General features: G+C 34.1%; 1 protein-coding gene across 7 annotated transcripts in view; it reads left to right on the plus strand.

Moving 5' to 3' along the window:
• LOC133173437 (dual specificity calcium/calmodulin-dependent 3',5'-cyclic nucleotide phosphodiesterase 1A-like) overlaps positions 1-26,331 on the plus strand; it is a 144,117-nt gene that overhangs the window by 77,246 nt on the left and 40,540 nt on the right. Inside the window, exon 1 of one of the 7 annotated variants that reach the window (XM_061308422.1) lies at positions 14,150-14,539. The exons of the other annotated variants lie outside the window; for them this stretch is intronic. Within the exon in view, the coding sequence (XP_061164406.1) occupies positions 14,245-14,539 (295 nt within the window). The 5' untranslated portion in view covers positions 14,150-14,244. Of the gene's footprint in view, positions 1-14,149; positions 14,540-26,331 lie in introns of those variants that run through there. 7 annotated transcript variants of the gene reach the window in all.

The raw sequence follows: 26,331 nt of genomic DNA on the forward strand, positions 1-26,331 counted from the left end.
ATCTTACTTTGTAAAGAATTTTCAAAACCTTTATAAGCTTGTTATTAATTATATATTTATTGAAATTGAAAAGAAAGACGACTCTCAAAATTTTGTAAATCAAGAGCTTATTAAACTGTGTTTGCAGAATTCAGTTGACCTTTTATGAAATCTGAAGATAAGAGTGATCATTATCAAAAGTCCATTTAAACACTAAACAGTTAATTTGGTATCTTCAACATGGATATCTTGAATACCATGGATATGTCAAAATGAGTTGAAAGTCCCAAGAACTTTTTCTTTTATAATTATTTTACTCTCAATGTCTCAAACCCTCAGATATTTCATTTTTTTTTCGGTCTCATCAAGTTCGAGTTAACGAGATTTGACTGTAAAATATGAGCAGAGCCAACACAGACTTGTGAAAACAGAGATGGGATCAGGTGGCATGGAGGAGTAAGCATCCCCTGTCGACCAGTCCCACCCTCCATGTGCTCTTTGTCATGATTGGGTAAACAGAAAATTCGTAGACAATTCTTAGTGTGTAAATAATGATCTAACCATTGGTATGAAAGACTGTGGTCAGTATTTGACTTGATGACCGATTGTATTTGCAAACAAGATCATTACATCGACCATAAAATCCGCGAAATGTTGACTTTAAATGAGATCGTTGATATCCTGGTATCATTAACTTATATGTCAATAGCCTGCCTCCTTTTTGAAATTGTTCAGACATAAAACATGCTCTTGCATATTAAATCAACTGGGAAACATAAATTCGATATGCAAGTGATAATGGTATATTGCTACAGAAATAAGGGAAATTAACGACAGAAAAGTTGAAGTCATCATCGATATTTATCATAAAGTTTTGGTGTCAGTTTGCCATCATTGTCTTTCTCTAGTAAAACATCCAAATATGAAACAGATGTGGCAGGACTCTGTGGTATCTTGTATTGGAGTTCAATGGGTTATATCGAATCAACACAGAATGAAACTGAATATTGTTAATTGATAAACATCATTAATATATCTAAATTGCGAATTGAAGGCCACAGCAAGAGACTTCTTTTTTTCATGAAGTTTTTAAATAAATTCTGCTTCATAAGAATTCAAAAACAGGTCTGCAAATAACAGGCCATAATTAGCAACCATGTAAATTCCAACAGATTGTTGGAAGATCTGGTCTCTGAAAATTTAGCATAGTCACTGAGAATTGAGCATCTGTCTAATATCATCCTTGTAGTACTTGTGTAAAGAATCGGAATGTTATTTGACAAAATAAGTTTGCAGATGACCAGTGATAAGGTATGCAGATTTATTGAAGAAACAACTGTCCATGATGTCAAAAAGCCTTGTCATTAATTTATCATGGACGATAGTTGTATAAAGTGTTGAAAGTCAAATGTTTTGATGCTAATGATTTTGGTAAAATTTGGTGATTTCAACTTTTTAAAAGTTCCTTTGAGTTTTTAAGAATCCACATCGGATTTACACCACTTCTCAAATATATTGTTATACAGTACTCCAGAAGTTTCTTTTTCACTGCTGCTAATATTTTTGGGAGGCATTAAAAAAGTGGCTTTATGAAACATTTACTAGAACCTGCTATGTATATTTGTTGGTAAAGACTTTTATGTTTTTAGAGGTATGGTAATTCAAATTCAATTCAGATATTTGGAATTTTAAAATGAGTTTAAAACTGATGTATGATTTTGAAGAATTTCCTCCTTAGGAAGGGAGCTATGAGTTGGATCACCACTTGCAGAATTAAAAATACATTGTGTATTGATACTCTGATCAGTTCATTAAAAGAATACCATATATACTGAAATGCAAAAGAAACGCAACAAGCAGTAGTCTACAAATATTTGAATTTTTTATCTAATGATTTTCAAAAATGAATAAAAAACTGTAAGGTAAAACTCGATTTAAAAACATCAGAGATTTGATAAAAATGTTAAGTGATTATCTTTCAACCGTAGAGTGTAACATGACTGTTAACCCGCCATCTCGGCCATTCAATTACAGTGTGCAAGACTGCCTTGCACAACAATTGTAACTTGATTTCTACGATGCAGTAGGTCCATCAATCTGGATATCTGAGCAAAAGAAATATTCTTTGCCATTTTTAAATGCCCTTTTTTTAGATGATAAGGTCGAATTTTCTCTAGCCTAGCGCAGTGTAGTAATTTAACCCTTGGACTTCCTGTCCAAGGACTGTCATTCATGCTAATGATACGTAAGAGCCTCTTGAGGTGTGATGTGGTGCATATTTGCATCTGTAACTCTCTATCACCTTTATTTTTGAGATTTTCCAGCTAGAGCAATGGAAATGCGTACTTAAGTCATTTTCAGGAAGCCTTTGCATCGCTCCTGGAAAAGAAAGAATTTATTTTTCGGAATATTGCTGTATTACTTATAATGAACAGATACAAATCCTTAAAATTCCATATTATTGCCAAATATTTTGTTAAACATGCAATTTTTAATTTCTCTTAAGCAGACTCAAACGTAGCTTCCGGTATTGGTATGAAAATAATTCAACCGTTAAATTACCGATATTTACAAAGTTGAAGATGTCCTTACTTTTTAGATACAAAATTTTATCCTATATATAATATTTCCCCCTGAAATAGGATGTTGCGTTTCTTTTGTGTTTCAGTATATATGCCACATTTACTATTTCTCAATTTAAATTTCCTAAAGTTTAGAAGTATAAGTAGACCAAGAGCTAGTTAAGTGATCTGCTCCTGGCTAAATCTTTAGGGAGTCATATGCCTTAAATTAATCAATCAGATAATAAAACCATATTTAATTATTCAATTTCGGCAACCTCGATTAAAGTCGGCATTTAGTAAATTTTATGGTCATTATAAATGAACTTGTTAGCAAATACAACCTATCAATGGGTTGTATTTTGACTGACATATTTCATACCAATTGTTATACCTTTGTTTTTATACTAAATTTCACTACAGGATATTCTGTCTACCTGATAAATACATAGGGTGTGACTGGTAGACAGGGGATACTTTCTCCTTCTTGGCACCTGATTCCACCCTTGGGATTTTTAAGGGGTCCATGTTTTATGCCCTGTTCTTAGATTTGTTTTGTTTGTGGGCTTTTTGAGATAAATCATTGTTATCTTCATTTATTTTATCCTTAGTGAGTGTACACACAGCTTCATTTACACTTTGATGGTGATGGTGACCATCTTGGGCAGAAATCATCCTGTTTTATAACTGTGTAATAATTCTCCACTACTTTGCCATCTACTATATTTATTCAATCAATTCTTAGGGGGGAAAAAATTGTTCAGGCTGTAACAGATTTTGAAGGCAGAACTTTGATGTTCAAAGAGAATATCTGCTTCTTATTCCACCTTAATCACTCAACCGTGGACTGCAAGGGGTTTGTGGTGGTTTGCAGTAGTCAACCTTGTGGTTTATAATACTCATTTACATGGTAATTAAAGACTTGGTTTGTGGTAATGTCAGTGAGTCAGTGACATGGTTTGTGGTTGTCGGTGAGTCAGTGTCATGGTTTATGATAGTCAGTGACATGATTTGTGGTTGTCAGTGACATGGTTTGTGGTTGTCAGTGACATGGTTTGCAGTAGACAGCTATGTTGTTTTATAGTAGTCATTTACATGGTTTGTGTTGGTCATGGACAAGGTTTACAGTAGTCAACTTGTGTTTTTTAGTGTGTTCATTGATATATTGATTTACGATGACTACTGGGTAGTGACAAATACATCGGTTTGCAGTATATGTGGTTTATGGTAGTCATGTGGTTTGTTATGGTCAGTTAGACTGTTTATTATTGATCAATCACAAAGTTTATTAAAACTAGGGGATTAACTGCATGGCTTATGGTTTAAGAAGGAATCAATCAGAAGGCCTCTGAATTGTGGTATTAGGAAAAGTCACATGACTAGAAAGATATTCAGATTGTTCACATGATTTGTAGGAAGTAGAGAGTGATGTACATATTTTGTGGTATTTTATTTGAAATGGTCACAAGGGGGTGAATTGTACATAATTTGTGGTGTTTGCTTTGGGTATAATCACGTAGTTTGTGGTAAATAAAGGGCTAGTCATGTTTTATATATAATCAGTCACATTAAATTTGTGGTAAGTAAGGGGTTCACCACATATTTTCTGTGTTCATGCACGCTTTCTGTTGGTCAGTCATATGGTTGCTGGTAACTGCAGGTTCATTCACTTGATTTATGGTGATTATGCAGATTGATTTAATGATTCATTAAAATCCATAAATAAGATTGAAATCCATTGTACAAGGGAAAAAATACTCATTACTATTGATATTATGTTGGTATTTTTTGAGCTGAAATGATATTGGGATGTGTTTGAGGGGCGTTGACCCATGTAATGTCAACCATTGCCAAATTAAGCTTTTACGCATTAATTCTCCTGTCAGTAAATGATCTTTTTTTTTCCCCAATGGCATTGTGGGGTCATTGTAGGAAAAAATAATTTAGATAAACAATTATTCAGGTGCAATAATTTCTAGGAAAGATGTAATCTAAGAAAAAAGGTTATATATCGTATATAGAGGTCTGATTTTGGAAACTGGCTTCATGGTAAGCCATGGTATAATTTTTTGAGCTTGCAGTTATCTCATGGGTTAACTGCAGGTCCAGGATATTGTACCATGGATTGTAGAAATTACTGTAAACCAATTATTATTCGCGACATCTTTTATTCACGATTCGTCAGTTTAAAATTCATCTGCAACTACTAATTTTCCCAACTGAGGAAACATTTAACAAAAACTTACATGTAAATAATTGGTTCAGGATGAGAAATATTTGTGAACAAACGAAGGTTGCAAAACTCACAGATATTTCTTGCACGCGAATAAAAGTTGGCTTACAGTATACAGTGGTTTGTAGAAATCAGGATTTATCCACAGCCAGCATTGCTATAGAGGCAATGGGAGCATTATAGGTAAAATATTTGGTTAATACTGTAGCTAAATTTTTACGGAAATAATGCAGGGATCTTTATCCATACAGGAATATTTTAAAATCTCCTCAGAGGAGGATGGAAAATCCTAGTCCATCTGATTATTTTTTCACTTTATAACATCAAGATGAAGCATGTAGCAGCACATTGTGTTGACAGCTCCGAGGAGGAAGTATTTCCAGTTTTTTAATGCTATTTTGCATATTTCTTGCTGATATTTCCTTAAATATCAGAAATGTCAGGTATTGAGAGTGCATTTTAGGTAAAGCAGCTTTTTAAAAAAGTTAATTGTAAGTCAGTGTCCTTAATTAAACTGAGCTAATTATTTGAAGATATCTCCAGCCATTTCCCACTATTGAGAGTGATCTCTAGCTCTCTGTAATGGATTGGGTAGAATTGCAGATTTATAAATCTCATTCATGATTCATGGCACTTACATATATAAGCTCTGTAGAGCAGCTGGTCTTATTTAATCAAAATGAAAAGGACTGCTACCCTTGTTGATGGAATCACTCTCGTAAATGACTAAAAAACAATGGCGGACTAAGCAGGATGGGGAACTGCCCATTTAAGCGTTCTCTAGTAGGTAAGTAAATATACACACAGTTTGGTAAAGGTTGGGCCTATTGAGTTCTGGCTCGGGACAGATGTCGGATTTGTGACCTTGAGTGGACAAATCAAGCTGATTGTTCAAATACCACAGATGTTCTGTAGTGAAATCAATCAGAGACTATTGGGTCCCCCAACACAGAAGGTGCATTGTGTTGAACTATGTTAAGGTTATCTGAAGCTTTACAAATGCAATTAAATCATCTACATCCAGGTTCTATGTTTGTGTAATTTTACTAATATGTATTTGACAATGTCACCTTTCTTTTTTGATCAAGTTCTGTAATATTTTATATTAAGGTAAGTTACATCAAAATCACTTTAGGAAAAGTGCCAAATAGCATTTAAATCGTGCAGCAGGAATGAATTACATATAGGAGGAGGTACCAGAAAAAAAGGTTTTTGATGGAGTTAAATTATTTATGAAAATTCAAATAAATTTTTATGAGTATTTCATGAATATTTTTACTTACCGGCCTTCAAATTGGATGTATTTTTACTCTGAAACAATATTGATTTGAAATAGGATGCAAATGATACTTTTAAACTCCTAAAATTAGACATTTTTTAAAAATAAATTTTCATGAGACACAGGTAATATCTATATAATTTATTATTGCACATTTCTCACTGTTTTACTTATAATCATGAGGAACAAGCAACTGTATCAGAAGAGATTGTTGTATACAAATCTGAAATTGGGATGAAATGTGCATTTTCTGGAATTCTTAGTAAAATTCCAAGCATAAAACCTACTATAACTGTTTAGGCAATATAAGTGGAAACATTAAGGCGGAGTTTGGCTGGAAATTTTAGGCAAAATATGTAAATTAGCTTCATCTGGAAACAGAATTCCGCCTGAATATAGATTCCATCTAAAAACTGTCCAAAGTATTGCCCAATTTCTCCTTGACCCACAGACCTGTTTTGACCAAAATGACTGTTCAGTCTATGGTTTATATTTAAAATAATACCTCTCAAATTAGTTCACAGACATGTTGAAAACTGAAAAATATATTAATGATTACTAAAAGTTAATTTGCTTTCAAGTACTCGAAGACTAGATGCTACAATGAATTTAAGACTATAACTGTATGTTTTTAAACTATAACTGTATGTTTTTGAATAATGAATGTTATATTTTTATTTAAAGATATGTTCTGAGTTTATGGCTTGTGAGATTCTTATTTATTACCATAATCAGATGTAGTACATGTAATCAACTATAATTCATTATTACTTGAGTACAGTGATTGAGTCAAAAACTTATAATTTAGTACTGCATGACCTAAAGGTTACTTCAGAATTGAAATAATCATTTGACAAACAAATTAACATAACGAAGATATAAAATTCCACTTATCTCTTATTTAGATAGAATTTCTATTTATATCACAATAAACATCATGAAAACAAAGCTGCCCAAATCTAGAACTTCTCATGCACTGCCTTATATGTTGTTTCCTCCAATAACTTAACAAATTCCAACTTAACCTCTGCACAGAAAGACTGACCTATTAATTAACTTTCTTACTTATAACCAATCAAAATCTTTTAAAGTTGCTCCTTGATGACAAATAATTCCAAGCGGGATTCATACAATTTCCAGCTATTTTCCCCCTGATCTAAATTCAGCCTACAATTTGATGACCGGAATCTGTTAAATTTAGGCGGAATCTCTAAGACGGAATTTCAGAAAGTTCCGTCTCCTCCTGTATTACGTTTGGAATTTGTGGATTCCAAGCAAAATATGCTTGGTGTCCAGCCAAATTCCCCGCAGAATCTGCCTCAATTGTTCATACAGGTACATTTGACATTGTCACTCTGAGTTGCCTGGTTTTAAATTTTAAATGACTATCAGATTCACCATGAACATTTTGACACCTACTGAAGAAGAAGAATATTCTTGTGCCAGGAATTTTCTCTGTCAAGAAAAGCATTTGTTACAGTATTGTCCTTTGGGATTTTTTTTTTTTCAATTTCATCTCTATAGAATTCAAGCAAGCTTTTCATTGACACTGATTGTTTTTTAGTAATTTTACGGTGAAGAACACATAAAATTTGTATATTATAATCATAATAAAATGACTATAGACTTCTCTGCCTTTGTATTGTGATGTTGACAGCACGACTGTAAATAATTAAAAAAGAGATTCAATGCTAATGAATTTTACAGACTATATTGGAAACATTGCACCCTGAACTGAATTTGAACAAAAAATGACAGTCACAGAAGGCGTAATAATTCAGGCACGGTGAGAGAAGTTAGGGATGGACATGTGGCGTGCATTGATTTACATTCAAAGGATCCTTTTTATACAAGGGAACTTGAGAAAGCCATTTGATTTTTGTGAAGCACTGTACACAAGGTCTGTGCTGGCATTCAACCCCCTTTTTTATCTGCTGAAATTTTTTATTTATCTATGAGTTGTCTTGAATGGATGAAGTTTGTAAAATTTATTGATACGTAATACGTTTGTTTAGTGTAATGGAAATGCCAAGACGTGCACACAAGGAGTTAAAAATCGCGGCTTCTGAGGTTAGAATTGTCCAATTGTCATAATCAATACAAAGATTTCAGAGGTGGCATTGAATGTGCTGGAAATTTAATTGTGGTTGTTCTAAGTTTTAAGGGAGTTGACACAGAAATGTGAAGGATTCTACAGGTTAAGTACACCATTGATCGGGACTAAGTCGTATAATTATTCCTCTTCATTGGGAATGTTAATGCCGTGCTGATTTCTCCAGTTGAGGATTCACATCCAATTGTCTCCAGTAAATTTTGGATGGCTTGTCATTTTGAAGGGAAGCTTTGACATTGGAAAAGGGAGACTACTGACTGTAATGTATAAATTCCAATTTGAAAAGTCTTTAATTTTCATAACTTAATGATAAAACAAATAAGTTTCTGTTTATTTAGTTGTGAGGCTTCTGATGTTTAATAGAATCTTCAAAAGGGTTTACAGGAATTTTTCAAGTAGTTTGAAAGATATAGTTCAGAGTTTTTGAGAGAATCTTCAAATGGTTTTTATCTGTTAGAACAACATGGCTGGTAGAGGAGAAGGGTTCAGATTTAAGGCTCCTAAGTTCAGGCATCTTTATCAAAAGTATTTTTAAATTTCTTTGACTTGTAACTCTCTATTATTTTCATAGATAGAATGAAAGTAATGTGATCATATGAAAATCAAACTTGAAGTAAGTTTCAATCTTTTATCATATAAATCATTTTGTTTCAAGAAATAAAACAACAACAAGAAAAAAACATCAATAAAGTTGGATCACTTACTTGAATATCTAAAAAAAAAAAAAAAAAACTGCTTTGAATTTAAATCTATTTTTCATTGGAAAAAGATGACAAAGACTTTTGTGATTGAAAGGGGAAAAAAAAGCATGAAAAATCAAATTATAAAGGACCATTACAAAAAATGAAAGGAAAAAAAATGCCGATTACAAGCAGATAGAATGTGGCCTTGAGATAGCAATGTTTGGCCAGTAAAAAATCTGTAGCTTATAGATTTGCTTTCAAATTGGACGAAAGATTGAATTTTCCTCTGCAGAAAAATAATGATCAATGTTGTATGTAGATAGGTAGCATATTTTTTTTCAATGAAAATTATAAATAAATTTTAATATCCTGGTCAACATCCCCAAGATAGATTATCCTGTGTACCAATCCTACATGTATGTTTATACATTAGGTAACATATTTTTTCTAGTGAAAATTATAAATAGATTTTAATATCCTAGTCAACATCCCCGACATAGATAATCCTGTATACCAAAATTCAATTTAACACTTTAATGCATCACAATTTTGACACCCAGTCTATACCCATTGTTGTCATCTTTGTCTTAATATTAAATAAACAAAATGTAAATTTCCATTGCCTCTTCAGGTCTACTATATTCTCATTTTTTCCTTGACATTATAATTTGATCCAGTGTCCCCCTCTGCCTTAACCCCCCCATCTCCCCCCACCCCCCCCCCCCCCACCCCTGCAATATAAAAAAAACCTTCCTGCATTCTTGTAAATTATTATGCAAAAATTAAACTATTTGTAGAGGATTACTTGGTAGCCATCACCTTGTTTCGAATTTCTTTTGGTCAATTTGTGGGTTAAAATTTGGGATATCTGGTCGAATACAGGGGAATAAGAATCTTGCTAACTTGGGAAATGATACCCTTTATTTTACCTGAAGATTTATTTATACTAACAAAAAAGGGAATTTGGGGTCAAGTCTTCACCTACAATATTGAATACAGCATTCTATTTTATTACTGACTATTAAGGTCAAGGGATACCTTAAATCTGGGGAAATTTTGGGGCTTTAATCATAGTTATTATACTTTGTTGTTTTAGATTCATATTAATTTATTCATGTTAAAAGTAGAGTAAATATATATCTATTTTGGGGGATTTTGTTTTTTCATGTTTTTGCATTTAGTTTTAGTGAAGATATACAGTCAAACCTCATCATTAACCTCGATGGGACTGAGAAATAACTTTGAGATATCCAAGGGTTCGAGATATTGAGGGTTAAATGCTTAAGAAAATTGGTGGTTAGGACTTCCAAATCCCAATCCCTTCAGCATATCCATTGTATTCGAGATACCTGTCTCAAGATACTGAAGTTCAGCTGTATATAACAGTCAAGATTTTGGGATAATGAAAAATAAGGCTGGTTTGATAGGAAAATTTTGTGATTGCTATGCATTTTAGCATCAATAAACTACACAAGGTGTTTTACAAATTTCTATTACAATTTTTTTTTGTGTGGTTAGAGTATTTGTTCTAGTCTTAGAGTTGTGGAGTAAGGAGTTGATCTTTACGTCACAGGTTCGAATCCCACTGCGGGACATGGAGACCAGTCCTTCCGATGAGACCGTATAAACTGAGGTCCTGTGTCGCAGTAGGTGCTGGCAAGAAAAAGATCCCTCTCTGCTAAAGGACCTTAAGTGACGAGTACAGGTCTAAATTTGCAGCCCTTCACCGGAAAGTGCTGGTTTCTAAATATGAGTGAAAAAATTCTCAAAGGGACGTTAAATAAAAAAACAAATGATTTTCTCCCATTTTAGATTCTCCCAGGCACAGTTGTATAAAAGAGAGGTCACTGTTTTCTTTGAATTGTCCTATTTTAAATTTGCCCACATGTGATGAGGTTAGCTCTGCCCACCACATCACTCATTGGCTGATCTCACTCATTGGCTATCTCAAACTACTGTGGAGGTTAGCAACACAGAAATATATAATAGGAAGATAACAAACCAAAAAAATCAAGCTCAAAAGTACATTGAGACAATATATAAATATTGCATGTAGTTGAGTGTAACATTGAAAATTTTCACCCCAAGAAAACCATTGTCAAGGTTGACAGTGGTTTTCGAGGGGTGAAAATTTTCAATGTTACACTCAACTACATGCAATATCTATTATATTATACTGAATGTTTTATACAAATACATATAACAGTGAACTGTGCATGCATAAATTCTGTGCAGTCACTATTTTTTTGAATATCACCCGTCAAGCAATGTTGACTTGCTACCCTGGAGGGCATGGCTTCATCATCAGCAGCAGGTAATAGTGTTTTTTAACAAATGTTTCTCATCAAATCAGATTCAACTAATTTACATGAAAGTATAATATTACAAATTGGGAGTAGAGCCAATACAGACCTCTAAAAACATCAGAGGTGGGATCAGGTGCCATGGAGGAATAAGCATCTCATCAACCAGTCATACCCGCCGTGTGCTCCTTGTCATGATCAGGCAAACGGAAAGTCTGTAAAGATATCAATTCAAATATTTATCATGATATTTGTTGTATTGCATCACCATGACATAATATGTATCATATTGTTAGGTAACTTGCGATACACAGGTTATTCTTGAGCCATATAAATAACAGATGCCTTGAATGGAACAGTTGTTAATTTGGGGGAAATTTAGGGATTAATATCAATGAATGACTTACTGAACACTAGAATTCAGGGGACACAATCAGTAGAGGTATAAGATAAATTTAAATATTGACTTTTGAATTCACTATTAAAAGTCAATATCATGTTATTTTCACCCGAATCTATATCATATCTAGAACACTGCCATATATATTGTTGACGTATAATTACTGTTATGTATCCTTCAATGTCATAGGGCACCATAACCCAATAAGGTGGAAAATTCTATCATCGTAATGAAATATTGCCTTCTATTAACTATGATGAATAGCTTGACAAAAATGGTGTCATTAGTTAAAGAAGAGTAGGGGAGCAGTGATTATTTTGGTCTACAATAGGATTCATGAAGAACGCTATTAGGCAGAACCCATACAATGACCCTAATTATATCTGCTGATCACCTTAGCAGCATCTCCCCCCTTTAAGGCTCCATTGGGAAATAAAGATTTGTCAAAATGCAAATTTTTCTCCTGTCTTTTATGAAGGGGAGCCTTAAGTAACTCGTTTTTCTGGGTGATTTGATTCATTTAACTGTTACCATGGGGGTCATCTGGCCTTCGTAGCTTTTTTAAGTATTTATGGTCAATAACTCTTGAAAACAAAATACAGTAAAAAAATTTTTTGGTCATCTTTGTGTCTGCAAGTATTTCAGCTTAAAAGGAAAAAAAAAAAGAATTACATATTTTAAAGAAATGCATAATAATATGAAATGTGTATTTCACAGAGTGGAAATTTGGTTGATGTTTACCACTGTATCATGTGGATAATTACCACTCATTGGATAAATGTTTTATCTTCCCTATCTTATATGATGTCATATGTATTTGTTTATACAAGTGTGTACATTTGTAAACATGAATGCAAATAATTTATACAGCAAAAAAAAAAAATAAAAAATTGAGTAACATATCTTAATTAAAAAAGCACTTTTTTCTAGTATTTCAGGGTGCACTTTTTTAGTGGCATAAATTGTTGTATTTGTTGATATTTTTTATGCAGAGGTAGGAAGTAACTCTTTTTTGGGGGTGATTGGGGAGATATATAGGGATGGGGGTGTCCATCTGTCTGCCTGTCTGTACATCGGTCTGTTACACGTGGGGGTAGCCATCCTTTATCCACAACTCCTCTTACACCACTGCATGCTTTCACAATCTCTATCTCTTTTCTGCATCTCCTTTACCATGGAATAAAATTTAATGAGACTTTCACAGAATCTTTATTATATAGTGCCACTGTGCACCACCTATTTTATGTTTCAATGGGACACATATTTGGAATTTCCCACAGCAAAACATGGAATTTGCCATTATACTCGATAAAGGGAGTACCCATTTTGTTTAAAAACACAATTCCTCCTGAACCCCTGAATGAAATTCAATGGAACTTTCATAGAATCTCATTTACATACTGCAAAGAAATGCACTTCACCATTATACTCACATGGGAGCGAAGGGGTATCATTTTGTGAGCTCAGTCCTTTAGGCAAGATGGCCAGATAGCTCAGTTGATAGAGCACCTGACTAGTGATACGGGCGCCCGGGTTTGAATCCTGGTCTGTCACATTTTTCTCCCTGGCCGGTTACAATATGATCAAAAGATTCTCCATTGATTTGTGATTGGGTATGGATTATCCAATGAGTTGTTTATATTCTATTCCTGAGGATAGATAAAATTCTATCTAATCACAAACAGCTAAAGATACTACAAATATTTTATATAAATGAAGACTTAACATATTTTCGTGCACATTCTTGATGTCTTTTACTTCAACCGACATCATCAGAATCAGAATATTTTATCCCCAGAAACTAATCTAATGAAGCATGTTTTTATTGAAGTTAAATAAGATCTTTGGAGTTTTAATGTCCCTGAGTTCATTTTGAGAGATGTTGGAAGAGACTGTTTAGAAAAGTCATTTAGTTCATTAAACCCGTACTTAATGCCTTGAATTTAAATAAGGATTTAACCTGCATCATTAAACATGAAATAATTGTTCTCTTATTTCTTTTTATGTTTAAATCTTGGAAATTAAATGTAATCTCACATGGAGTGCATTATGATTAGATTCGTTTCTGTGTGTTTCAAATTTGACAGCAGTAAAGATTGAAATATTTCTTTTAAAAGAAATAAAATAATTAGATGGAAAATAATTAATAAATTTTTAATAGAATGATAGCATTTTCTGTAATGTATCAGTTGGGCAGTCATTGCTAAGATGGCCTTGAAGAGTTTGACTATGGCATGTTGTTAAATTTGAGGTGTTTAATATGAGCCAATCGTAAGTGAAATCTGAACCCTTGCTACCTGAATGTTGATGATTATGGGAGGTATACTCACTCTCTGACGTTCTAGATAGATGTGTGAGCTCAACTTTTTACCTAATCTTGTCAATAAGCAGTTAACTTTCACTCAAAGAAATTCTTTTAATTTTTTGGGCTAAGTCTGTGTTTTTGTATATAGACACAGATTAGCTGATCTAGATATATAGCTGTGAAGCTGAGGGGCAGACTCGACTTTTTGTTTAACTGAGGTATGATTTAAATCTTAGTAGGAAAGAGAGATACTTAAACATCTTGGCATTTGTTGGGGAAAAAAAGAAGAGAACAAAAATTTTGGTTAACACAGAGACAGAATCAACATTCAATTATTTGAAGACTGGATTTTTCTGGAGTTAATAATTGACTCCAGTTGGAATCCTTAATGACTGGTGAAAATCTTTCACTGAAAACCCCCATTTTGGATTCCTCCTTGTGTTGTGCCCAGACCAGACATCAGTGTCCGGAATTTCCGGTTCATGCGAGTCCCACTTCTTATCCATTTTCACCCAATCTGGCAGGAAAATACACAGATCTCAACTATGGCAAACTTACCTTACAAAAAGTCAAGAAGGAAATGGATTTAGCCAAATTTAAACCGGACCCCGAGCGTCCACGGATTTTTATGTCCAAAAATGGAAAAGTTGTCATAGTGTTTCCCAATGGAGAGATTGTGGAAGGTAAGATGGGAAATAATTTTCAAATTTTAAAGTTTTCAGATTGAAATAATTATCAGTAAATCTAGAGGGATTAGACTGATGAATTAAATACATGCACACTTCTTATGCAGTGGCCGTGAATGTTTTGTTTAGTCAAGTAATAAATTAAATTTGTACTGCAGTTGCTCCTTTTTACTCTTGATAATGCACACAGATAATGAACACCATTAATGTTTATTGGAATAGTACAACATGCTGAAATATTTTAAAAGGAGTTTCAAAAAATCTTAAGGAATTTCAAGAGATCTGAAAAAGATAACATCTTTTTTCAGTAAGTTAATTGACTTGCAATAACAGGTGCCCCCTGAGATTTACAATGTATAAAGTACAGGTCTCCTATCCTTCTCTAAGTTCCTCAGGTTTGCCAGAGGAATTATAGATTTCTATCTATCCCTGGATATTAGTTTTTTCTGTTAGTCACGGCTAATTTCATTAAAATAGGGGTGAACTTATTTATGATGTCATTTTGCCAGACATTTAGAAGCTCCGATTTTATTGATTTTTGGTGCATTTTGTGCTTATTAGAGGGGATTGGACGACTGTTGTTTAATATCATTAGTAGATTGTCCTGCAGTCCAGCTTTATCATGGGCATGTCCTATTTATTAGGAACATCATAGTCTACCTTGTTGGTCAAGTTAGGCTTACCGTGGTCAGAGTCTTATATATGTCAAATCAGTAAATCCGAGAAATGCTCTTATGTACAAGAGGATAAAGGATACAGAACATATAGTCTGTAATCCTCTGGTACAGAGGGAAGAAAATTCCTAATGATCTGATTTTCTTCTTGGCACATCTTTTCACTGAAGGTGTTCAGTAGAAAAAATTTCTCGGCTTTCAATTTATACCCACACAAAATGCAATATTTATGCAATACTTAACAAATTACAATCAATATTGACTTGAAATCTTTTAATTATGTGATAGATTGAATTTTCTTTAGTGGTTACTACGGAACTGACATACTTATCAATGATAGAGAATTGGGGCAATTTAATGGCAGTATCTACCTGTCAATAAAATCTTAGGGTCCCAAAGCCATAAAAACTCAGATGACAACAAATATTGGGCCAGTAGATGTTATATTTCCACAGAATTTTGTAGAATATCAGAATATTTTAATCTTAGAGTACATCAGGTATTGATAGCGAATACTGTTGACTGCTCTTTGTTTACAAAGGTAGCTTTATTTGACATGCTAAGACAATGCTGCAAGACTTCATTTAGTATAGCAACCATTTGTTTATTTAACAAAGTTATTAGTGATGTGAAATACAGAATATTCAAATTTGAAGATTCTTTTGCATTAGTTGTACAAAGAACAATTGTATATATAGGATTTTGATTTGATAGGGCTGAGTATCATCTGGGAATTTCGTATTGCAATATATTGCGATATTTTTAACTGTAATGCGATATGTATTGCAATATTATATTTTAAATGACAGTTAAAATGCTCTTCCTCTCATTTTATTAACCTTCATTTATAAGCAGAGTGTTTTACAAAAAAGTTTTAGTTATTTCACTACAGTTTTGGAATGAAATGCAACCATTCAACAGCAACCTTACCGTTTGGTACTGTTTGGCATGATTGAAAATGTTCCTGTCATATTAAATTTCATATTTTACTCATCTAAAGCCCAAGCAGTTTGCGGGTATATTGGTACTGAAAAAAACGTATCGCAATATGATGTGAATCTCAGTATACCGGAATATCAATATTATTGCGCAGCCCTATAATTTGGTCTTGTTTTGATTGGAACTTGTCAGTTATATTGCTACTCTGTCATACAGTATACATTTTGTATGTTCCTGAACCCTCATTGTACACCATATTTCCACATTTTCCTGGACCCCTTTTTAATGGTCTCTAGCTGTATTATGTCTCTCTTTGGAGTAAGTACAGTATATTTTTTTCAATGCTATATGTTTCTGAACCTCCAGTATGCTTTACTATTTTTATCTGGAGCTCCATTATGCTTTACTTAATTGTAGTTGTTTGGACGTCACTTTTAACCATATTTTAGACTCCCTTCTTAGTCCCCCTACTGGTGAAACCAGAGGGGACAGTAGATTTCCTCCTCATCTGTCCAGCTGTTCTGTTCCACTTGGTTTTTGGCACCTTTTGTTTCTATATGCAGATAGTGAGTCTATTTTTGGTATGTGAGTCTACCATAATGAGTTACAGTTTTTATTATGTGCATGATTCTAACTTGATGTCAGTTACAGATGTTGGTATGTGAGTCTACTTTGATGAATTACAGTTCAAGTTCACATTTTGTTCTGCCTCAGTGATTTTAAACAGAATAACAGCCTTTTTAATTTTTAAGGGAAGCAGATAAAACTCAGTGGTAGGGGACTGGTTTTGCTCATGCAATTCTCAAAGAATGCTTGTATTTGTTTGGACCTTTAGAATATTTGTGCTTTACTGTATTTTTGTGCACCTCCATTATAACCTTGTCTTACTATATTTGTGTGGACCTTAAATATAACCATACCCTACTGTATTTGTGTGGACCTCCATTATAACTTTTACTGTATTTGTGTGGACCTCCAATATAACCATGCCTCACTGTATTTGTGTGGACCTCCAATATAACCATGTCTTACTGTATTTGTGTGGACCTCCATTATAACTTTTACTGTATTTGTGTGGACCTCCAATATAATCATGCCTCACTGTATTTGTGTGGACCTCCAGTATAACCATGTCTTACTGTATTTGTGTGGACCTCCAATATAACCATGTCTTACTGTATTTGTGTGGACCTCCAATATAATCATGCCTCACTGTATTTGTGTGGACCTCCAATGTAACCATGTCTTACTGTATTTGTGTGGACCTCCAATATAATCATGCCTCACTATATTTGTGTGGACCTCCAGTATAACCATGTCTTACTGTATTTGTGTGGACCTCCAATATAACCATGCTTCACTGTATTTGTTTGGACCTCTAATATAACCATGTCTTACTATATTCATGTGGACCTCCAATATAAACATGTCTTACTATATTTATGTGGACCTCCAATATAACCCTGCCTTAACTGTATTTGTGGGGACCTCCAATATAACCCTGCCTTATTAGTCCCCTACCGGTGAAACTGGAGGGGACTATAGGTTTCCTCTGAGTCTGTCCGTCCGTCTGTCTGTCTGTCTGTCCCTCTGTCTGTCTGTCCCACTTGGTTTTCCGCACTTTTTTCCTAAACGCTTGCTGCTGAGATATTGAGCTGATTTTTGGTATGTGAGTGTACCTTGATGAGTTACAGATCAAGTTTGCATTTCGTTCCGCTTCATTGATTTTTGACGGAATTACGGCCTTTTCATTTTTTAGGGGTTCTCCGCAATTTTCTTCTTAACGCTTTCAGATATTGAGCTGATTTTTGGTATGTGACTTTACCTTGATTAGTTATAGATCAAGTTTGCATTTCGTCCCGCTTCATTGATTTCTGACGGAATTATGGCATTTTCAATTCTTAACGAGAACCAGATTACACTTGCCGGCAGGGGACTAGTATTGCTAATGCAATACTTTCAGAATGCTTGTTGTATTTGCGTGGACCTCCAATATAACCATGTCTTACTGTATTTGTGGGGACCTCCATTATAACCATGCTTTACTTTATTTGTATGGACCTATATTTTATTTGTGCCTTAATTACTTTAATTTAATAAATCTTCATTGAATTAATATTACCATGGCTCACATTATTTGTCTATCTTTAGCCCTGTGTTTTACCTCTATTTTACTGCCTTTTGACTCTCCTTGACCTGCTATGTAAGGGGTTGATACATCGACTTTAGTTATTGGTAAATTACAGTTAAATAAAGGAGTTAGAATATAAATTGATGGTGTATCTGTATGTCAGTGTCATTGCTGTGATATTAGGCACAAGGAGATTCTATCCAGGCTTAGATCTTTGAAATATTTACCAGTACTAATGGTATACAACTCCTTTGTTCCTTTAATACCAAATTAGCATCCAAATTAAATGGAAATTCCTTTCCTATACTACAACACGGTCGTAGCAAGCTTCTGTTTGCCGTCATTTGTCCAGGTCTGGATTACCGAGCGTCCCTAGGGAATCACCAGATTGAATTCCTTTCCCTGTCTGATTTATCGATTCACTTTTGGCTGTTTAAGGCTGAGCTTCAGTGATGTGACCATCAAATGTAATCCAGAATAATTTTTGCTCTATCTCCTGTTTTCTAAAACGTATGTTTTTTATATCGAAGGTGAAAAAGTAGCATTGATCTGAATGAAGAAATGCTGCGATATGATATAAGATTAAGGTTTGCCATTTCCTTCGCATTGCCTGCCTGTCAATGCATCAGTGAAGTTATTGAATATGAATTACATGTTCCTGATGAATGACAGCTTGTTCAATATATCTCTCCAGTGTATTTTTGGCCAAAAGCTGGGAGGTTTAAGCCTGAACAAAGCTAATATAAATTGTTTACATTTTTACCGAAGATTCAATTCAAGATCCATATTATCATCATTAAAGATGAGGAAAGATATAGTGTAGTTAGTGTAATATGTCTAGATTCCTGTTTGCAGTAAATTACCGTTCTGATCCTCAGAAGTAGAGGGCTGTTATGTAGTGAACAAATGACTTTAATGTAAAAAAGACTGTTCTGTAGAAAGAGAAACTCCAAAATCATTTACTGAACACATTAGTGTTAACAACAATTTACTAACTTCAAAATTATCCTGGAGAGAGAGAGAGAGAAAGCTTAAGTGTCTTGTAATGTTTCTGTAGTATTAAATGTTTCTAGAAGCCAAGAAGAGCTGAATTGAGAGTGTATTGTCAGCTTCTTTGCTTTGTTGATGGCAACCTCTCATCAGATAAAGTGGCTGGAAATCCTTAATGCAATGAACAAATCATTGGAGATAGAGGGACCCGAGAAAAGCTGAAAAGGCCTCAAATTGCTAGGGCCCTAAGTATGATACCTAAGTTAAGCTAACCCATCATTGCTGTTAGGGATGATGCTTTTTTTTTTCTTTGAAAAGAAAAATTCAGTTTATGATGAATCACTGAAGGGCATCAGGTTTACAGCAAGCACTTGTTCATTCATAAAATAATGTTTTTGTTCAGTGATAAAATCATACAAGTGAACGCTTGCCGAGTTACCCTTAAATCTATGTACAGACAATAATATGTGATGGAAACATTTCACCTCACATAGGAGGCACCCCTCACTTACAGAAAAGTTAAATGATTCATCCACATTCTTTGCCACTGAACACTTGGATTTGAATTTTACAATTCTACTGATTTTTGTTCTGACGTCAAGGAGTTGTAACTTCTGTGCTGCATTTAGTTATTGTGTAACAGACATAAGGAGTGAATTTTATGCGTCTTCACAGACAGTTTGTTCTAGAATAAAGAAGCCATCAGTCAGTATATCTTGTCTTTTTTAGTAGGTTTTACACAATTCTTTTTTAAGATACCAGTAAGAGTACTTTCATATTAAGGTCATGTAAATTATTTACTAAAACATTAGGTTTATTTTAAATTCGTATTTGATGAGTCCATTGCAGAAATATGTCTCAGAGGTCGAACAAGGCAAATACCACACTTTGACAAATAGTTCATTTTATAATAAGACAGCCAATGTCAGTCACTATGATAACATCACATGACTATGTTTACAGGTAGACAGCCTATGTCAGTCACTATGATAACATCACATGACTATGTTTACAGGTAGACAGCCTATGTCAGTCACTATGATGACATCACATGACTATGTTTACAGGTGGACAGCCTATGTCAGTATCTATGATGACATCACATGACTATGTTTACAGGTAGACAGCCTATGTCAGTCACTATGATGACATCACATGACTATGTTTACAGGTAGACAGCCTATGTCAGTCACTATGATGACATCACATGACTATGTTTACAGGTAGACAGCCAATGTCAGTATCTATGATGACATCACATGACTAAGTTTACAGGTAGACAGCCAATGTAAGTATCTATGATGACATCACATGACTATGTTTACAGGTAGACAGCCTATGTCAGTCACTATGATGACATCACATGACTATGTTTACAGGTAGACAGCCTATGTCAGTCACTATGATGACATCACATGACTATGTTTACAGGTAAACAGCCAAAGTCAGTCTCTATGATGACATCTCATGACTATGTTTACAGGTAGACATCCTATGTCAGTATCTATGATGACATCACATGACTATGTTTACAGGTAGACATCCTATGTCAGTCACTGTGATAACATCACATGACTATGTTTACAGGTAGACATCCTATGTCAGTATCTATGATGACATCTCATGACTATGTTTACAGGTAGACATCCTATGTCAATATCTATGACTAAGTTTACAGGTAGACAAATCTGGTAGGTTTTCAGCAGTTATCTATAAGATTTGAGGATTAAACATTTAGCTAACAACACCCTAGAGTCTATGTCAATTATTTAATTAGAAAAGTCCATCAAATTTACTTTTTAGCTCACTTGAGACCAAGGCTCATTAGTGAACTTTTCTGGTCAAAATTTGCCCGTTGTCCATATATATCATTAACTTTTCACATTTATGTCTTCTCCAGAACAACTGAGCCTATTTCAACCAAACTTGCCGTAAGGTATTCTTTGGAGAATGGGATTCAAATTTGTTCAAATGAAGAATCTCTTTCAAGGGGAAAAAATTAAGAATTAGTGAAAATTTAATGTCACTTTTCAAAAATCTTCTAATTTAAAGAACTGCCGGGCCAGAAAAGAGAAAAACGTAGGTGAAAACTTCATTATAAAGTGTAGATTAAAGTTCGTTTATATCATGACCCCTGGGGGTAGGGTGGGGCCACAAAGGGCAATCAACATTTTTATTTAGAAATATAAAAGAAAAATCTCGAGAAAACAGCAAAACCATGGTTAATCACATTTATATTGAAACATACTCAATGTTTACAGTGTAGATTAACGTTTGTTGAAATCAGATGACCCCCCAGGAGGGTAGGACTACAATGGGTAATCATAGTTTTACATAGAAATATATAGGAAAAATCTTTAAAGAACAGCAAAGCCATGATTAGTCATATTTATTTGAAAGCATCTTCAGGCAGGTTACATTCATTTTTGTTGAAATAATGACCACTGGGTTATTAGGATAGGATGGGGCCACAATAGTTGATTAAAGTTTTACATAAGAATATATGGGGGAAAATCCTATGATGAAGAACAGCAGGGCCATAGTAACTCAGGTGAGTGTTGTGGCCCTTGGGCCTCTTGTACCTCAAAATCTTCCACAATGTTGTTAGAGACCTCATGCTCCAAAGTATCAAACTGGCTGACAACACAAATTCCTTTTGCAATCAGCAGGTTGTGGTTTTATACCAGATCAAACATGGGATTATTCCACTGTTAATGCAATTTATATTGATGAAAATTAATCACTACTCTCTCTTTCTCTCAAAGCCAAAGAACAAGGATCAAATTATTTGAACATCCGTACTGTAAAGCAGATCCTGTCCGCTGCTACATGGAACAATTTCCAATTAATTCTGATGGCCTTGATCAATAGATAGACTTGTAGGGAAAAAAAGAATATTTAGAAATGATAGAGTGATATGTTATTTGGAAAATTGAATTTTTGGGGTAGATTGAAACGCAAAATTTTGTCTATGGATTGATAATGTCCATCTGTCAGCTATTTTTGTTTAGCTTTTGTGTTTGGGGGGATCTATTCAATGTACAACCTTAAACTGGTGAATACATAGCTAAAGTTTTAAATATTTCATTAACTTTCACTGGAATAAAGAAAAAATACACATCTTTTTTGATAATGACAACCCATTATGAGGATCTAACGACATAAATAAGGACAGATTTTCCAATAATACCACTAAACTTGACAAGAAAACACATGACAAAACAAGCTTTTTAAAAAAAAATTCACTCAAATATCTTGAGAACTAATTTTTATATTCAACACATGTGGAATCTGTTATGTAGAATACCTGATACATTGGAGAAATCCACTGTAAATAACATTATTGCCATATATATTTGATCATCCATAAATAAAATTGACATTACTCATCCATCATCCGATGTTTAATAAAATGTTTGAATTAAAAGATTTCATGAGTTAAAGTCAAGTTTGACAACAACAGAACAGCGATACTGTGTGTATAAGGGGTCGTATTGAAATCTTTTAATAGGAAAATGAGATGAATTTCTCTTTTATCAAAAATTTCCCAGCTCACGATCAAAGTAGTCTTATCAGCTCTGCACAAAGAGAGATAACTCTGCTAGGAGTTTCATTGGTCAGGAGTACATAATAAATACATATATATCATCAATAGGTAATACAGGTATTAAAATCAGGTATTAAAATGGGAACAAATATTTTAAGATAATGTCCGTCATTGGATGGAAGTCTTTGAGTTTTTGGTCAATGATCCTTTGGCGTCCATTATCCAAGACTCGGAATAATGGAGGATTAGCCCAGTCAGATATAAGCCAATCTCTGAAATCAATTATCATTTCATCCTAACCGTTCTTCTCCATCAAGCATTTTTTTAACTCATGATTACATGTAGAGGTGGTTGATTAAGGTCGGAGGAAATAGCGTCCTGTCTGAAGGTGGACGATGTACCGGAGGTATTGTCAGGGGCTCCACCAAGGTAAGGGGAGATAATGAGGTTTTTATGGGGGAGATTCTCGTTGGTTCGAAATCAGGGTATTATGAAGCATTTGATACAACAGGGCTAAATCTGACCATTATGGAACTAGTGTGTGAACTAAGCATTCTAAGCATTGATTAATTTCTTAAATCATGTTTTGTGTATTGTGATGATTTTCTTGCATTAGGCTCTCATAAAATGGAATGTTTGCTCTGTAAAAGGAAGATTGATAGTCCCTGATCATTGAGAATTAAGATCATTTTAGGTCATTCGTATTGTTTGAACCTAAATTAAAAAAAGTATGGATTCCAAAAAATGAATATTTGAAAGTATTTTGTGTCCGTAAATGTTCTCTCCTACAGCTAGGCTACCATATAAGTAGACATTGCGTTGGCTTCTTTTGTTAATAAGATTCTATGATTATACTGCAGAAAGTGTTAATAATTCATCCCAGCTAGTATACTTTTAATTTTATTTAAGGTAAATTTTAAAGGTCAAAGAGAGACAACTTGGATGTTGAAATGAATTGTATTTTTGTAGATATTCTGGTCTGTGTGGCAGTTTTTGTGTGTATTCTGGTCCGTGTGGTGGTTTTTGTGTGTATTCTGGTCCGTGTGGTGGTTTTTGTGTGTATTCTGGTCCGTGTGGTGGTTTTTGGGTGTATTCTGGTCCGTATGGTGGTTTTTGGGTGTATTCTGGTCTTTGTGATGGTTTTTGGGTGTATTCTGGTCTGTGTGGTGGTCGTATTAATGACTGACAATCTTTTAGTCTTCTTTTTCACACAAAATTTAATCTTATGACCAATAAGCGTGATTTGCCAGGAAAATTTTTAAACATTGTAACATTTTATCTTAAAAAAGTTAAAGGCTGTAAATAAGATTGATCGAGTACATTGAGGCGTAGCTCAGTTAAGTAGAGCAGTTGCAAGGTTAACTGGAGGTCCTGAGTTCCAGTCTGGTCGACTTTTTAACTCAATCATTTGGTACTCTAACAAAACCATGGAGAGTTTAGAAGAGTCTTAAGGAAGGTTTCAAGTAGAAAGTCTCAAGGAAAAAGGACATTGGAGCATGACAAAAATTCTACTTGTACATGTATAGAACGAACTCAAGTACTGGGCTTTCTACCATTGCCCCTCCCCTACACCAGTTACTGGATCTTTTGCATTCTTTCAGAGAGATTTTGATTAATCTGATCAATAGAAAATGAATTAAAAAACACTTCTGCATTTGAAGGTGAAATTTGTCTCTTAATTTTATTAGTTTTGTGATACCACAGAATCAGTTAGCTAACATTAATCTGAAAGTGTGGCTCAATATTTGTGGAATTCGTGGATACCCAGGCCTTCATCCACAAATTTACATCCTCCATCCTCCACTAATTAATATACTAGGGTTGCAAAGTCATATTTCCTTGTGTAGATATGAGTGAATACATGAAATTTATAATGTCCCCAGGAACTTGTAAAATTTTAAGCAATCCATGAAAATTGCCCACATGAATTTGATGATTTCACAGCTTTGACTTTTTCTGCAGCAAGCATTTATTAATAATGTTAGAAATCAAAGTGCATGGCTATACCTCTAAGAAATTGGCTGAAATTATATCATTTTCATACAAAAACTTGAATAATTAAACAATCTGTGCTGAGATATCAACTGTATATGTTCAGGTCTTGCAATTGAAATTGGATAGCACATCAGTTTTATTTGTTATAATGCAGGTATTGTTCCAGAGAATCTAATAAGCAGATAAGAAGTGAATAAATTGACTTGATCTAAGCTTTTTTAATTGCAGAGAATTGAGCAATAACGTAAATTTTGGGAAGAAATTCCTTTTTAGAGGAAATAAAACAAGACAATTTTGAAGTATAACGTTCATAGGTTGGTTAATATGTCGATACACATTGAGTAACCTGCCATTTTCGCATCCGACAATTACGGCAGTTGTAGCATTTATTTCCTACTCTCCGTAGCTTTTATGTTCCGTTGTCAGAGAGAATTCCAGCATCTCCACGACAGGGACACATGAAATGAATGTAATTTCAAAGATTTATTGGATTTCAGTGGAAAACAGATTGGAGAATTATACAAGATGGTATTTACCGAGGGGGGCTGGAAATAAGACTGGAGTCTACTGGCTAGCAAACAAGTCACCCATGTGATTAGAAAATATGCTAATTGTAATGATCTTTCATATAAAGACTGTTTAAATTTGACATGAGGATATTTCTATGCTTTTATGCTAAGTAGTGTATGATGTTCAGAAACTCGTTTACTACATGTCCAGATTCCCATTCGATCTTGGGTCAATATTCAAATTAAACCCCAAAGGACTAGGGTGGGAAATTTTCATATAAATGTTTGCTTGGCCGGTAGCTTATGTAAATCTGAAAACACTAAAATCTTTTGACGGGAAAGAATAACCAAACATAGAATCTCTTTGAAGTTCCTGGTAAGATAGGAGCATTTTGACACACAAGATGCAGGCATTCAGAGGTAGGTACAGAAAATTAAATAATGTGACATTTACTTACGTATTAAACATTGATAGGCTTGGTACAGGTTTCCCAAAGAGCAACAAAAGCTGTGATTTTTATAATTAACATCCAGTGCTCTATCGGATGAGATGTATAAAAACGGGGGTCCTGTGTCTCAAATTGCTCATTGTCCATACTTAGTGCCAAGTACAGGTCTAAATTTGCAGCCTTCCATTGGCAATTAGTTGGCCCCAACATGAATGAAATATTCTTGAAGGGATGTAAAAGTAACAACAAAATTGGTAAATTGCTCAGCTCAGGATTTAAAAATGTGAGCAAATCCATAGTCATAGTTTGGAATTCCACAGCAACATTTTAATATTTAAGACTGCTGAAAATATTAAAGTACGTCATAGCAATAGACTCTCTCCACTTTCATTTGTAGTTCTATATTGCCTACTCCAGGAATCGCCAAATTTATACCAGTATATCCTTGTGTTAATCTCAAAGTTTCAACATGGTGTGCATTGTCAGAGGTTTAAAATAAAAACAATATCTAAATTATTGCAAATTTGTTGCCTCAGGATAATCTTTTAAAGATGA

Source organism: Saccostrea echinata, unplaced genomic scaffold, assembly GCF_033153115.1.
Source record: "Saccostrea echinata isolate AGI-Se365-2 ecotype Australia unplaced genomic scaffold, CSIRO_AGI_Sech_v1 ptg000056l, whole genome shotgun sequence".
Classification (NCBI taxonomy): Eukaryota; Metazoa; Mollusca; class Bivalvia; order Ostreida; family Ostreidae; genus Saccostrea; species Saccostrea echinata.